Source organism: Abramis brama (assembly GCF_963993115.1).
Source record: "Abramis brama genome assembly, chromosome: 15".
Lineage (NCBI taxonomy): Eukaryota > Metazoa > Chordata > Actinopteri > Cypriniformes > Leuciscidae > Abramis > Abramis brama.
The window spans coordinates 31,190,183-31,207,158 of NC_139977.1; the positions used below are offsets into that span (position 1 = coordinate 31,190,183).

At 37.2% G+C, this 16,976-nt stretch overlaps 1 protein-coding gene across 3 annotated transcripts in view; it reads right to left on the reverse strand.

Moving 5' to 3' along the window:
- Positions 1-1,258: 1,258 nt before the first annotated feature.
- The window catches only part of ctif (CBP80/20-dependent translation initiation factor), a 68,974-nt gene continuing 53,256 nt past the window's right edge, over positions 1,259-16,976 (reverse strand). For 2 of the 3 annotated variants that reach the window (XM_084137799.1, XM_084137798.1), the window contains 3 exons: positions 13,892-14,047; positions 4,671-4,724; positions 1,259-3,468 (listed from right to left, as the gene is read on the reverse strand). In XM_084137799.1, coding sequence (XP_083993925.1) covers positions 3,253-3,468; positions 4,671-4,724; positions 13,892-14,047 — 426 coding nt within the window. In that variant the 3' untranslated portion in view covers positions 1,259-3,252. The remainder of the gene's footprint in view (positions 3,469-4,670; positions 4,725-13,891; positions 14,048-16,976) is intronic. The other variant, XM_084137797.1, reaches the window with a different exon arrangement.

Here is a 16,976-nt window from a genome sequence, read left to right on the forward strand (position 1 = left end):
TTCGGCCAGCTGTCATGGTTGCCACATATGCTTTGCATGTCAATAAGATGCAAATGAAGATGATCTGCATTCAATAGTCTGGTGGGTTGCAACACCGAAGAAGTCAAAGGTCACATGTTGCCTGTTGCTTGAATGGGGCGGAGCCTAATGCAAAACCCTGACAATGCACGACTGCTGAGAGGTGCAGCTAGAGCAAATCAAATGAAACTCTAAATACAAAAACAACAATTGAAATCATGTTTGAAAGACAAACACACTCACACAGAGATGGTTTCATGAGCACTACATGCATGCATGTATGTGCATAAAATCACTCTATGAGGGGGAATCTCATAAAATATGACAAGACCAGGCCACAAAAAAATAAAATAAAATAATAATAAAAAAATAATAAAAAAAAATCATATTTTGCATGAAGAAAACCTTAACTTTCTCCATGCAAAATATTTCTATACATACTTCCTTTAAAATCTACGGTGAAATATGAGCCAGCCGTGTGTTCATGAGATTCAACCCTCACGTGTGCGTTTGTCTTTTCATTTGGATTCTTGATGCAAGACAGAAAATACACAAACCCCAAACCTGCCGGCAAACCATGAGGTTCTGCGTGCGTTTCCTCCCCTAAATAAAGCGGGAGGCCACCAACTATTCACGAAAAATAGTTCAAAAACACTTCCAATGCTCCCCGTCTAAGATTCATATTCATATGCCGTTTACAAGATTACATGTAGCTTATTCATAACTAGATGACTGGCTTGTGTTAAATCAATATCAATGCACACAGTCGTCAAAAGCCAGAGAAATTGACACGTAATAGCTAGATATACCGTTAAAAGATTTGACCACCGTCCTCGGCAAACAAATTTGTTAAAAGTTAATAGTTTTAAATAGAACGACTTGCAAAAAACGACCACGGCAAAACGGCCTATATATCGACAGCCATTGTTGCTTAATTTCATTTCGACTCATGCTTGATTTTTTTAACTTTTTCAACATCTCACATTGTCTATTTAGGAAGCTGAACATTGCAGGGCAGTAATAAAAGTCCTCTTCGCTGCACAGGCCTTTCTATCAGCAGCTCGCCAACTAAAGATTCGTCGTAAAACTCGCAGGGGTTTCCAAGGCCACTATTTTCTCCCAAAACCTGATTCTACCATTCATTCTAGCAAAAAGTGTTCGACTAACATTCCAAATCCTCCACAACCCGCGACACTTTTTACATACACTTTTATCTTTTTTTTTTCTTTCTTAATTTTTTAAAGCAATCGCCTTAAAACAGTGCAAAACGAAAGTAATCCTGTGCAACAGATCTACTTCTAAAAACAAAAAACGCATTCATGAAAAACGAGTAGATGAATCATTCGGGAAAAACATCCTTACGTTCATACAAAATCGAATGCAACGTAAGATTTGTCGGGCGACACTTTACTTAAAGCCTTTATGTATAATTCATTATTTTAATGCACCTTATAATGCATTGTATGATATCATGGATCATTGTAACTACAGTTATAATACAAATCTATACCTTTAGAAAGTATAACCAATTTCAGATGTAACGACATCTGCAAATATAATGCATTTTACTTTGGTTACAATTATGTATGAAAAGATACAATGCATTATGCCATATATTCACATTATAAATATCTTTATAATGCATTATAGATAAAGGCTTTGAGTAAAGTGTCACCATTTCATTTTTTCGGAATAATTTGCGTTCTGCTTGCATTTCACAAACGAAGCCTATTACATGTACATTTATACGTTTTTTTGTAAAAAAAAAAAAAAAAAAAAATGCAACTTCAGGAGTAAAAGAAAGTAATAATAATAATAACAATAATGCATAACATTAAGGACACTATTACACATTATAAACAGGGACGCGGCCCGAGACGGAACAGGAAGAGGAAACTCAAGAGATCCGACTGATGTTCGTGAAGAACCTGACCACTTCATGTCGAATGTGTCCTCACACACACACACTCTCTGAACCTCCCGCAGCCATCTGCTGTGTGTGTTTATGACAAAAGAAAGCCTTGCTCCTTTGGAGTCAGCGTGACCCCAGCTGGACGCCCCGTGGGTCGACGGCGTGCTCCTGACGCCTGGGGGCCGAAACGGGACGGATGGATGAAGAAAAGACACTCTCCGGGGTTCACAAGCCATCCTGTGAACACGACCAGGGAATATTTGAAAAATCTAAAGAAACAAATAAGGATTTTGCTTAAAGAAAATGAAGCCTATTTTTAGGACCATTAAGACTTTGTTCATTTTTGAGCATTATTTTCATGAATATTAAGCACATCTGTACCTACAATTACCTAACACCACACCCCAAAAAACTTTAATATAAAAAATAAATAAAGAATTAATTTTAAAAAAAAATTCTCAAGCACTAATCATCCCTTCGTTAAATTCATGACAGTTAAGTATTTATGCATTATGCAATTTTAACAATCATGAAAATAATGCAAAAAAACTTTAAAAAGGCTTCATGTTTAAAGAATTACAGATTTTCCTTAAAATGAAGCCTATTACTAGGAACAATTTGATTTTGCTGCACTATGATGTAATTATCATGAATATTTAGTGCATTTGTAACGCAATTCTTAAAAAAATTTAATTAAAAAAACCTCAAAATTATTATCACTGATGCAAAAAAAATAACACATTAATTAAACTGTAAAGTATTTATACATCATGATTTTTTTGGGGGGAAATGTGCTAAACTGATGAAAATAATGACAACGCAAAAAAAAACCCATCTTAAATATAGAGAATGAAATTTTAATTATTCTCAAAATCACCATAACTAATGCAAAAATGATGCATTAATTAAATTATAAAATATTGATGAAAAGGGTTAAAAAATAGGCTTCATTTTGTGCAAAAATAATTTTTTCTTTAGATTTTTTTTTACATTTCGTAGATTTTTCTTTAGATTTCTCTTTCTGTTGACATTTTGTCTAGAAAGAGCGGCAGACAGTCTGCGTGCGCATCTAATGACTGTCTGGTTTTGCGTCTGTATGTCTGGGTCAGCTCATGAATATGCAGATGTGAAGTGTGAACATATACATATTCATTTCAATCTGCATATTTTACCCTCTGACCTCTGACCCTCATCCCACAACGCCCTGTCTCATCCATCCTATTGCAGAATGCTTGTGTGTGTGTGTGTGTGTTGTAGTGTGTCCGTGGCCTGTAGTGGTTAGATAGACGAGTCTCTGGATGTGTGTGTGTGTTGCGCAGTGGTCAGGCCGTGAGCTTCTGGATGGTTCTGTTGTAGTATGCAGTGGTCAGCGCCTCCAGCGGGCTCCAGTGGTGAGCGTGAAGCTCGATGACCTCCATCAGGAGCGAGCGCGTCAGCTGGGACTCGGCCGGACACAACATCTTATCCCGCACCGCGGCCAGCAGCTCCGTCATCATTTCGGGAAGCTGCTCCTCCAACAGCCGGCCGGTGCTCTGGAGCTGCAAGAACATCCAGACGAGAATCAGCAATGAGACAAACAGAAGGTTTCATGTTCTCTTATGAAATGATTATCTCAGGATGATTAACTCTGTGGCACCAAATATCAACATTTATTTGAAAATATCCTGTAATATTCCTTTAAAGATGGATGGAGAAAGAGAGACAAAGAGGGGGCAGGAATCACTGAGTGGTTTTTAAAAGGAAATAAGATGTTCAAAGGGAGACAGACACACTCAGGCTCAAGGAAGGGTCAGAGGTCAACTCCACAGGGGGTACCGAGAAACAGATGCTAGTCTGAGTGAGAGAGACAGGCAGACAGAGACAAAGAGAGAGAGAGAGAGAGAGAGAGAGAGAGAGAGAGGGAGGGAGTGAGAGAGAGATAGAGAGAGAGAGAGAGAGAGAGAGACAGAGAGAGAGAGAGAGAGAGAGAGAGAGAGAGAGAGAGAGAGAGAGAGAGAGAGAGAGAGAGAGAGAGAGAGAGAGAGAGAGACAGAGAGAGAGACTGGATGGAAGCAGTCGGATGTCCAGACAAACTGTCTCCTGATGATCCGGTTTGCGGGCAGATGGGACATCATCCACACTGAACATCATATTGGTTTGTTTTGGATATATATGGATACACACGCACACGCACACGCACACACACGCACACACACACACACACACACACACACACACATACATACATACATAGATATATATATACATACACACACACACACATACATATACACATATATATATATATATATATATATATATATATTTTTTTTTTTTTACAATTGGTATATACTATTGATGTATTACCATTATAACAATAAATAACGCTGATGCATCAATTTCTTCACTCCAGTCGGCTCATGTTATGAAAATATTTGCGCATCGGCATGCTCAGGTAAGATGATGTAAAATTATAACTTCGCTTTTATTATCTTGCACTGACTCATTCGCTAAACTGAACAGCCAATCAGGATTCTCTCTCACCGACGCTGATTCAACATGCTGAATCAAAAATAATAAAAAAAATAAAAAAAATAATGGTGTCCGACTAGAGCCAACGGTGCGCAACACAATTGTTGTGTCCTGGGCTTTATCCATCCATCAGTCTCTCTCTCTCTCTCTCTCTCTCCCTGATCTTGATCATTATGAATGTGTTACAGAAGTTTTCACGATCTCAGAGATGCTGTTAAACTCAACTCACCTCCATAGAACAGCAGAGAACAGCGTCCTCCTTCACCTCAGGAGACTCCAGGAGCTAAAACACACAGAATACACTCCTTACTTCAGTGAGCGGTGCAGCGATTCACCAATCACAGTCAAGTATCACCTTTAGTCAAGTCACCTTTATTTATATAGCGCTTTATACAATAATACAGATGGTATTGAAGCAGATTTACAGTGATAAACAAGAATGATGCAAACAGAATTCAGTTTCAGAAATTCCTCAATTATAGTTAATATATAAAGCAGCTCTACAGAAGTCAATGGTGTTGTTATTCACTTTGAGTCAATGTCGATTCCATTCATAAACAGTTTTTCATAAAACATAAAACATGTTTTAGTACATTTATGCATTTGGGAGATGTTTTAATCCATTGCATCAAAGATATAATTTAAGGCAAGACAGGTGATTAACTATTTAATATCCCCATACTTTCCCCAGTACATTAATCACAGTAGAAGTTTTCTGAAATGTTATGTTTAAATATGCAAATGGTGTATTATCTAATTATATATGCCCTAATTTGCATACATTTCTAGAATGGATAAAAATTGCCAGAGGACAAAATTCTTGTTTCATTATGTTGACATATTAAAGGGGTCTTTTGATGCTTTTTAATGTTTTCCTTTAGTGTGTCTGCGATCTGCAAAGTTACAAAGCTCAGTGTCGCATAAGGGATTTATTAACACTGATCCAGACCTGCCTAAAACGCCTCGATCCAAATCCACAAATTTCTTCCGCAAACGTCTACGCCACAATCTGAAATATCATAATTAGTCAAAGGCAAACGCAAAGAGAGAAGACGAGGCTTCAGTTTATTGTAGTGTCGTCACGGTGTGTTTGGATGTGAAAGCAAAACCGTTTTGTTTGGCCTCCCGAAAACGTTCTGCTCAAGTTATCCTTTAAAGGGGTGGTTGATTATAATTTCTCTTTTCTAACTTTAGTTAGTGTGTAATGTTGCTGTTTGATCATAAACAACATCTGCAAAGTTACAACGCTCAAAGTTCAAAGCAAAGGGAGATATTTGCTTTTAAAGAAATCACTTTTTAAGGACTACAACAAACGGCTGGTAGAGACTACACAACATTCCTCCCGGGTTAGTGACATCACCAACCCTAAAATTTACATAAACCCCGCCCCCGGAACATGATTTATAGATTATTAAGACAGAATATGCTAATCAATGACTAGAAGATAGTTTGAACATAAAAGGCTAAAAGTTTTTGAAATTTTCAGTGCATGTGTGTGTGAGGTAAAAGGACTCAAGCTGTTGTAGCTCCGCCCCCCGTGCCGGGAGCAGCAGCTCATTTGCATTTAAAGGGACAGACACAAAAACGGTGTGTTTTTGCTCACCCTCAAAAAGTGACAATTTTAACATGCTATATAAAAATATCTGTGGGGTATTTTGAGCTAAAACTTCACATACACACTCTGGGGACATCAGAGACTTATTTTACATCTTGTGAAAAGGGCATTATACCACCCCTTTAAAAGCTGGTTCTGATCAGTTGGCTCATCCACATTTTCAGAACAGACTAACACTGATACGGTAAAAGTGGCGACATTAACTGTGTGTGTACAATTGCTTAATGCCTTGGAAGCATGTGATTATGGAAAGGGGCGTTACATTTCCGTCACACGCTTGAGGTGCTTGGCCAATCACAACGCACTGGGTCAAGCTGGCCAATCAGAGCAAATCAGTGTGTTTCAGAAGAACAGGGAATAGATGAGATGCAATAATGCACAGGGTTTGAAAAATAATGTCTTTTGTTTTTTAACATTAAAGCATGTTAACCTATTCTATTACACCCAATAAACAAAGTAATGACCTTTATCTCCTTTAATCAGTCCATAAATCTATAAATGCTATATGACCAAAATCCTCTCAAAAAGCCTTCAGAATATAGATAGGAATAAAACTGTTAAGTTTGGTGCATGTAAAGCTTTTGAAGTGGAGATTTCAGACTCACAGCCTTTAAAGTTATGTATTGCAACTGAAATCTATACAGACGCAAAATAGATAAAGTGTATTAAATGTGTATTTTGGACGTTTTCTTTTCACTAATCTGAAAGAAGAGTTATGGAAGCAAACTTGTCTGCCTGTAATGTCTTGCCTTCTTAAAGTTCATGCATTCCCTGGGAAATGAACGCTGCTAGTGCCACGCTCTGCTGTTTGAGCTATTAGAATATGCATCTTTAATTTGCACAGTTGAACAGACTTCAGCTTTCAGGAGGTCTCTGCTGGTGATCCAGATGTATATATAGACCACACATCAACACACGAATCATCTTTCACTTCCTCTTTCACTGTTCCTCATAAACCACCAGCCAACAGACGCCAGTGAGACCAATATCACCCGAGTACAAGTCTCAACCCCAGACAACTGTTGTGACAGACAGAAATGTGCTCAGTCTGACCACAAAAACAGAAGTGAAACTCACTAAACAGGACAAATACACATTATTATTCAGCAACTAAGTCTGATGCAACATGCATTTCCCAGTTTCAAAGGGAATTTTAAACTATTTAAAAAATATGCAAAGGGCCCCAAAGATGACCGATGCAATGAGACGGAATGAAAGAAATCCCGAAAAGCAAACACATGTAAGCATATTAGCATTTAGAAATGTTCTCAATGTTATGGTTTTCACTAAAAAATAGCAGCTATTCTAATCCTGTGGTCAGGTTTCCCATATGTCTTTTCCCGTAACAGACACAATGTCATTGGACATTATGTAAGAATGTTCTTCTCGTCTTGGCCAACATGTTTGTGTAATGCAAAATTGCTGATTTGACCCAGACACACATGAACTGTGTTCAACATTGCCACAGCTCATTAACGATAATCATTCATTCAGAAATTGTGCTGAAAGTTCTTCTTTTTCCATTTATATTGCTATAGCGTTCTCATTTGAATGACAGAGTGACGAAACAGAGCTAAACACAGACACTGAACACAAATTAAAACTAGACGTTGAGTCAACCAGACTGGATCCTCATAGTCTAGAGCTGGGCTTTAGCAGCGTTCGGGAAAGTTTAAAGAGATAATGAGATTAATGACACTTGAAAGAAAATAAAAGTTTGGTTTAACTTGACAAATTTATGACACAAATATATTATGATTGTATATTAACATGTGCTTCTCAAAGTGATACTACCACCATTACTACTACTAATACAATCTATTAAATATGAATTATTATTATTAAGAAATACATTGGTTTTATGATATTGCTTAATAATAAATATAATAATAACACTCAATAAATATTCATTATTATTATAAAAAATATATTGGTTGCATGATATTGCATGATATAAAGTATTATTATTATTAAAATGATCTTGGTTGTGTGATATTCCTTAAAATGCTGCTGCTACTACTACAACTAATAAATATTTTAACATATTTTATTATTATTTGAGATGTTGTGAATAATAATAATAATAATAATAATAATAATAATAATAAGTATTAAAATATGTATTACTATTATAATATAATTTATGTTTTAATATTTTATGTTATGTTTTAATTTATACTTTATTTGATTAAAAAAAAGGTTTTGTTGTAAATTAATTGTTATACTGTATTTTACTTTGATTACACTTTAAAAGGTTGATTAAATTGCTAAAGTTCTATGAATTCATTGCATTAGAGACAATTTTTGATGATTGATTTTATAAAACACAGAATCTAAAGAAAATAAAATGATTTATGGCCCTGAACTTAAAGGTAGCTTATTCTGCGAAGTTATGTTTACATTAATTTTTTTAGCTCTGACAAACATGTGGAATGCATTTCATTCCCCATTACCGATGATAAATATTGATATAGAATGATATGGAAAACATTTTTTGTGATAATATTTTGGCCATATTGCCCAGCCCAGCTATTAGTGGTGGTAAAGTCAAGCGTCACTATTGCTATACCTTATATACCAAACTTAACGAGACTTAAACACCTAACGCTGAGAGTTAAAGTTATATTCTAAAACTTGTACAGCTTTCACACGACTTCAGAAGATTTGTGGACTACTATAATGATGTTCTTGAGCCTTTCAGGCTGTTCTGATACGAAAGCTCTTGCTACTGAAGGTGGATCTGTGTGTGTGTGTGTGTGTGTCTGAAGAGATCTACTGAGACGACTAGCAGAACGCTGGGCGGGAAAAGCACTCAGGCAGTGACACAGGCAGCCCTTTGTGAGGCGGGGGGCCTACAGGGGCCAGTGGACCACGCTGATCAAAGCTGACGCGAGCGGGTCTGGAGACCGTCTCACAAAACAGCTGACAACCTCCCGCACAAACACACAAACCAGGAATTTCATTCAAGCAGACTCGCTCTCAAAATATACCTTACTTCACTTCACGGGTTACCACAACAACAGTCTCCAAAACATTACAGCAGACATTTATACAGATCATCTACTTTAAGGGACTTTTTTCCCTACAGTACACTTATAATGTTACTGTTTATGTTGTGAATATTACAGTATTTCTCAATAGTACATCACTCTTTGGTTTCAAAAGATAATATGACCCCATTACTTTTGGTTCTGACTCTTAATATAATTAAAGTAACTGTGGCAAGTAGTGATTCTTCAGAGAAAAATTAACAAACCAAAAAAAAAAAGGAAGAAGGGGCTTTGCTAACATGATCAAACGTCAATTAGCTGGATGTTAACCAGACGGCAGCGTCTGCACAGTACGTTCTGCTCTTTAAAACGTTTGATCTAGTCTAATGAAAATACAAAAAACCCCTGTATTTGTTGAGAAAATCAGTGTCAGAATTATAGTACAGCCTGCAGTTATGGTTAAAGAGTCTTACAGAGTTCACTAATTTCTATGAGTTCTAGTCATTTCTGATTACTGAACATTTAAAAAGAAATTTATAGATACTTCTGGAACAGATTTCTATTCGTATCTCAGGAGTCAAAACTTGGAATTCAAAGATTTAAACAATTACACTTATTTCCAAAATAAGCTATACCTACCAGATTAAAAATAAAATAAAAAATACTTGTGTGTATATATATATATATATATATATATAGTTCAAAAAACAGTTCAAATGTTTGCAGTAAGATTTTTTGGTAACACTTTACTTAAAGCTTTTATGTATAATGCATTATAAAGGTAATTATAATGTATGTTATAATGCATTATATATTTGTATATTTAATTGTAACCAAAGTTAAAATGCATTTTAATATTCAGATTCCTTGTTGCATCTGAAATTGGTTATTTAGGTTTTAATGCATTATACTTTTTAAAGGTGTGTTCAATTAATAGATAAGTATAATGTTACAAGATATGATTAATGCATTAAAAATACTTTTATAATGCATTATGCATAAAAGTTTTAAGTGTAACCCAATCACCTGAACAATAATTGCAAGGAATGAAGGACCCTTACATCCCAGCATATTATAATAGAAAACCAAGTCAGAAAGTACCCAAAAGTCTCTGAATCTATGATAAGATATACCAGACCTGAATCCATGGCCCGCAGCGTTTTGAAGGAGTGAACATGCATATTGGTGTCTAGAGGTTTCTAGTCCTGGTGGTCTCGGGTAATTACTGATGGGGTCTCCTTATGCTGTCTCCAGGGTAACCGCTGCTTTAAGTCTAGTGTTATATAGTCCATAATGACGTCCCCAGAGAGCAGGAGCAGAGCTCGTGTTACAGAAACCACCTCAAACTAACCTCATACGCGAATACAACTCCACATCAGAATCAATATAATGAAGAACATAAAGGCAAGGCTGTAATTATCTCCCTGAAGACTTCAGAAATTAACATGATCCTACATGGTCAAACTCTCTACTAGCACAGAGACATATTTTAAAGAAGACCTATTATGCCCTTTTAGAAAGCCTAAATTTTGTTTTTGGGCTCTATTAGAACAGGTTTTCATGCGTCATTATTTTTCTCATATTGTCCATTGTTGCGGCTCCTCTCTTCCCAGACTGTCAGTAACACTCTGTTTAGTTCCTGTCTCTATGAAGCCCCTCCTTCTGAAAAGCACACTGTGCTCTGACTGGTCGACTGGAGCAGTGTGTTGTGATTTGCTACCAAAGCAAATCCACTTTACAAGGACTGTTCTAAAGATTGAGTCTTGAGCTGGAATTGATTCGGTAAAAAAAACGCCATCATTACTGTACGTATCACTGTCTATCAAGTGCTGAGGAAGATCTGCAGCTAAAATTTAGATATGTTAATGGGAAATTGGTTTCTGACACACACAGTAAGCGGTCGGCCAATCACAACAGACTGGGCCATCTGACCAATCAGAGCAGAGTAGACCAATCACAACATACTGAGTCATCTGACCAATCAGAGCAGAGTAGACCAATCACAACAGACTGGGCCATCTGACCAATCAGAACAGAGTAGACCAATCACAACAGACTGAGCCAACTGACCAATCAGAGCAGAGTAGACCAATCACAACAGACTGGGCCATCTGATCAATCAGAACAGAGTAGACCAATCACAACAGACTGGGCCATCTGACCAATCAGAGCAGAGTAGACCAATCACAACAGACTGAGCCAACTGACCAATCAGAGCAGAGTAGACCAATCACAACAGACTGAGCCAACTGACCAATCAGAGCAGAGTACACCAATCACAACAGACTGAGCCACCTGACCAATCAGAGCAGAGTAGACCAATCACAACAGACTGAGCCATCTGACCAATCAGAGCAGAGTAGACCAATCACAACAGACTGAGCCAACTGACCAATCAGAGCAGAGTACACCAATCACAACAGACTGAGCCACCTGACCAATCAGAGCAGAGTAGACCAATCACAACAGACTGAGCCACCTGACCAATCAGAGCAGAGTAGACCAATCACAACAGACTGAGCCATCTGACCAATCAGAGCAGAGTAGACCAATCACAACAGACTGGGCCACCTGACCAATCAGAGCAGAGTAGACCAATCACAACAGACTGAACCATCTGACCAATCAGAGCAGAGTAGACTCGTGGAAAGGAGGGGTTGAAAGAGACCGGATCCTTTATCGACTGTTGCAGACACTGTGAGAAAAAAGTTGATGGTAGTCGGATATTATGAGAAAAGTAATGTGTTTTTGACCTTGAATGCATGTAAACCTGTTGTAGGAGACTGCAAAACAAAATTAGTAACCTTTAAAATAGCATAATAGGGGCACTTTAATATGCAAATATTGCATCTATAAAATCAGAAACACAAACTTCAGCTATCCTACTGCATTTACATCTTGAGTTTTCTCTCTTACCACTAGACTATTAATGAATAGTGTAGAACTTAGTTCTAGCTGTATGCAACCAGGTAAAAGTGATGAAAATGCACAAAAGAATCCAACAAAAGGGTTTGAGAAGATCAGAGATGCGTCCAACCCTTCAGCTCTAGCAGCTTTCAAATGAACAACAGACGGTCTCTTCTCTCCCTCCCTCCATTCATCCTGTCTTTTATTATCTCCCACACCCTCAGCGCTCCAAATACACCTGTCAGCTCCACACTACAGCTGGATCACCTGTAATTACCCGACCTGCTCTGCCGGTCCACACAACACACACTTCACACACCTGGCGGAGACGTAATCGCTGTCACACACTGACACAAAGTGCCTGTTCAGACTCCCAGACCATCGTGTCGGGACGTGCCGATACGAGAGCCGAACGGGATGTTAATCCGGCTGCGACCCTGAATAGCGGCATTCATACGGCACAAACACACACTGAACTCTCACCCAGATCGCGTCTCTTTGATGTGGAGCGGCTGAAGAATCAAACTTTGGCTTTTGACGGATCACGTCTGTCATCGGCCGAACAACTGACAGGATTCAGCCCAGACAGGGAAGCCCTATTCACCAGCGATCGGGGCATTTCACCAGACAAAGATCATCTTTAAGTCTTAAAGGGGGTCGGATAATGAAAAAACGATTTTTTCTTGATCTTTTGAAATGAGTTTGATGTATTGTGAAAAAAATACAGTAACTTTCACAAAGCAAAACTACCTTGCAAGTAGAGCTGCATGATTAATCGAAAATAAAAATGAAGTGTGCCACTTCCCAAACTTGTAAAAACCACCTAAATAAAAGCTTGATGGTTTAAAGTTTGTAATAATAAGTCTTAATTAACGAAAATAATATAAATTATTAACATAAAATTAACATTTAATTAACATTAAAATTGTAATTTTACAGTTGTACCATAAAATTATTTATCTAAAATATTTTTATTTTAGAGTGAAATATTACAAAAGGAATGTCTTGTTTTAATATTTTTATTTTGTAATAATAATAACAATATTATTATTGTTAATAATAATAATAATAATAATAATAATTTTTTGGCCAAATTGTGCAGCCCTACAAATTTAAATCGCATTTTAAAAAAGAAAATTACTTTTTCTCTAAATCGTGCAGCCCTACTTCTGAGTTACTGAAATTCAGCTGAAAAATATAAAAAATTATTTACGGTCATCAGATAAATACAATTGCATACACAACCATTCACATTTACATGTCAACAACACCTATTCAGAGTTCAGCAACATGTTCAGTTATGGTGAGTTAATACGTAGGAAATAAACATTATCATTGCTAAACAGCAGAAGACTTAAAGGGGTCCTATTCTGATTTTTTATATTTTCAACGTTCTTTAGTGTGTAATGTTGCAGTTTGAGCATGAAAAAGCTCTGCAACGTTACAAAGTCTCTCCAGCAGGAGTTATTCTCTATATCAGTGTCTGACATGTGATCGACTAATCGCAACGCAAGCTCCAGTCAACCAATCAGAGCACAGTGTGCTTTTCAGGAGGAGGGGCTTCATAGAGACAGGAACTAAACGGAGCGTTACTGACAGACTGAGAAGAGAGGAGCCGCAACAGTGGAGAAAATGAGAGAAATAATGAACATTCAAGCATGAAAACCTGTTCTAGTAGAGCACAAAAACAAATCAAGACTGTAAAAGGGCATAATAGGTCTCCTTTAATGATAAAGAGTAAAAATGTGTAGGAATTTGTTTTGATATTTTGATCTCTTTCTGACTGTTGTTTCACGAGTTAATGTGACATCGAGAGAGCGAGAGCGAGACGACGCACAGTGTTCTGTCAGGAAGTCAGAGTCACAGTATTTAATCCGAGTAGATTCTACATACATCGCTTCCCTTTGGCCTGTAGTTGATGAGGTGTGTGTTGTGTACCTCTCGTAAGCAGGAGTAGATGGGACACACCAGCACTCTGAACGGCTCTCCAGCGCTGCTCCTCATGGTGCCGAACACTTCACACAGAAACGTGATGAAGCCCAGCCAACACTCCACATCTGTCTGCTGGAGCTCCTCACGACGCTTGAAGTCCCTCTGGAGAGACACACATAGCAAGGTCAGCACGTGCACGTCAACACACTAAACACTTTTCAAAGTTTTTGAAAGAAGTCTCTTCTGCTCACCAAGGCTGCATTTATTTGATCAAAAATACAGTAAAAGAAGTCATATTTTATTATTACAAATATTAAGAGAACCATTTTCTATTCTGAATATCATCAAGGCTGCCTTTATTTGATTTGATCAAAAGTACAGTAAAACAGTAATATTATGAAATATTATTGCAAATGTGAATATTATATATATATATATATATATATTAAAATGTAATTTATTCCTGTGATCAAAGCTGAATTTTCAGCATCATTACTCCAGTCTTCAGTGTCACTGTTTTGCTGAAATCAAATATTATTGGTGCTCAGTTATTAAAGCTGCAGTCCGCAGTTTTTCCTCTTTGTCGCCTTCTCTGTTCGAAATCTGCAATTGCAGTTATTCGCGGAATTATCAACTTTACGTGGGTTGTGCCTCGGCTCGGCACAGCGCGGACGAATCCAGTGTTTTTAGGAGAATGTGCGGCTGTCAGTCACCGCGCCGGTGTGGATACTGGCATTCACAATCACGGATTCTACTTTTTGGAAGTATGACCAACATTAGAATTTTCACCGGAAAATGTCGTCTGAACAAGTAACATCCACTTTTGTTCTGACCAACTAAGGGAAAAAAAGCATTGCAGTAAATCACGCTGATTAAATCTAACGATCGCTTATCATATCACGTCAAACCGTGTAAATTATACTTTATTCTCAAATTGTTAATGTTAACAACATCAGCATTGCATGACAACATTTAATTCCCTTCCGATATTTATCCTTGTTTTCACATGGGCCGGGTTGCAGTCTCTTTTTTTCTCCGAAGTCCGAAGTCTTTCGCGTTTGTTCGGGTGAATCTACAGTTGTGCTGGTGATTGTCATTTGAACCTTTCTGGATTCGCCATCAAATTGACAAGTGTAATTATATCCAGTGCTGTGAGAAAAGGCTATAAATCTCCACCTCCAGCATCCTCACACACAACATAGCCTACTAGCCGAGACTCTTCTTTATGTGGACAGATGTGACGTAATGATGCAAAGACATGCTCGAATTTCTCGCGGAAATCCACCAGTACCGGAATAAAAAACATTATTACAAGCTCACCATTTTGAATCGAGCTACGGCAAGCAGAGGGTTTTGAACACTGGCTGGTTATGAACTTGCTCAAAAATTTATTTTGGATAATTTTTAACCCAAAAAAGCTACGGACTGCAGATTTAATGGTTCTTATTATCAATGTTTCAAACTTAATATTTCATATGCTTAATATTTTTGTGGAAAGCGTGATGCATTTTTTTCAGGGGTCTTTGATGAATAGAAAGTTCAAAAGAACAGTTTATTTGAAATACAATCTTTTGTAACATTATAAATGTCTTTACTGTCAATTCTGATCAGTTTAATGCATCCTTGCTGAATAAAAGTATGAAGTTGTTGTTTTTTAATCTGATTTACCTCAATCGCATAAATGGTAGAGTATCATTGTTTCCACAAACATATTAAGCAAGGATGTTTTCAACATTGATAATAATCAGAAATGTTTCTTGATCATCAAATCATCATATTAGAATGATTTCTGAAGGATCATGTGGCACTGAAGACTGGAGTAATGATGCTGAAAATTCAGCTTTGATCACAGGAATAAATTACATTTAAAATATATTCACATAGAAAATGGTTATTTTAAATTGTAATAATATTTCACAATATTACTGATTTTACGTCCAAACAATGCAGCAGTGGTGAGCATAAGAGACTTCTTTAAAAAAAAAAATATATATATATATATATATTTTTTTTTTTACCGTTAGTGTATATTTAGAGAACACCAATACACAGAGACTCCAACATACAGATGTTTTTACATCCATTACATTTCCCAGCATGCCTGGCTCATCATGATTCAAGTGCACATAAAAAAATCAAAAAGACTTTTTATCTCTCTCACACACACGCACACGCAGCTCGTCTCTGTTCTGCGATAAGCCGTCTGTGTGTTAGTGGCAGATCGCTAAATGAGTCGGAGCAGACATGTCCTTTCACTAGGGTCAGAGACGCTTGCATCTGTGTGTATCTGTTACATAATCCCGTCAGAATGAAAGCGTCTGCTCCAGCGTCATACGGGTGAAGAGCACTGGTTTATGTGAGGACGAACCGGATGATTCATCCACCAACACACACTCAAACTCCAGACTGATGCCGGAGACAGTTAAAGGGGCTACTACATGTTAAAAGGCAAAAAAGAGATGTGTGTATCATGACTTTATCCATCTAAACAATTACACTTCTGTTCAAAAGTTTGAGATCGGTAAGATTTACTTCTATTCAGCAGGGATGCATTCAAGTGATCAAAAGTGAGAGTAAAGACATTTATGATGTTACAAAAGATTACTATTTCAAATGAATGCTGATCTATTTATCAAAGAATCCTGAAAAATGCATCACCTTTCCATAAAAATATTACTAAATGAGTACGTCACTTTAGAAAGTTTGCCTTTTTTAGATACTAAGTAATGCTACTGTAATACATTATATAAAATCATAACAAATATTCTAACTCATTATTTTGTATATAGTTTTTAAGTTTGATTGTAATAGATGGCTTTAGTACTTTTCCTTCATGATCCTGTTATTGACATCTGCAGCATGGGGTTTGTTTGCGACGGAGCGTTTGTTGGTCTGTGTGTGTTGTGTGTGTGAGCGTGCGCGTGTGTGTGTGTAGAGCAGGATGTGTGTTTTGGCCGCACCAGCAGCAGGTCAGAGTTCTGGTATCACATCACTGTAAGTCTAACAGTCAGTTCCCAAAAACACTGACAAAATACTTAGAGCTTTACCACCAAAACCAGTGTACAGACAGACTGACCCCAAACAACACAGA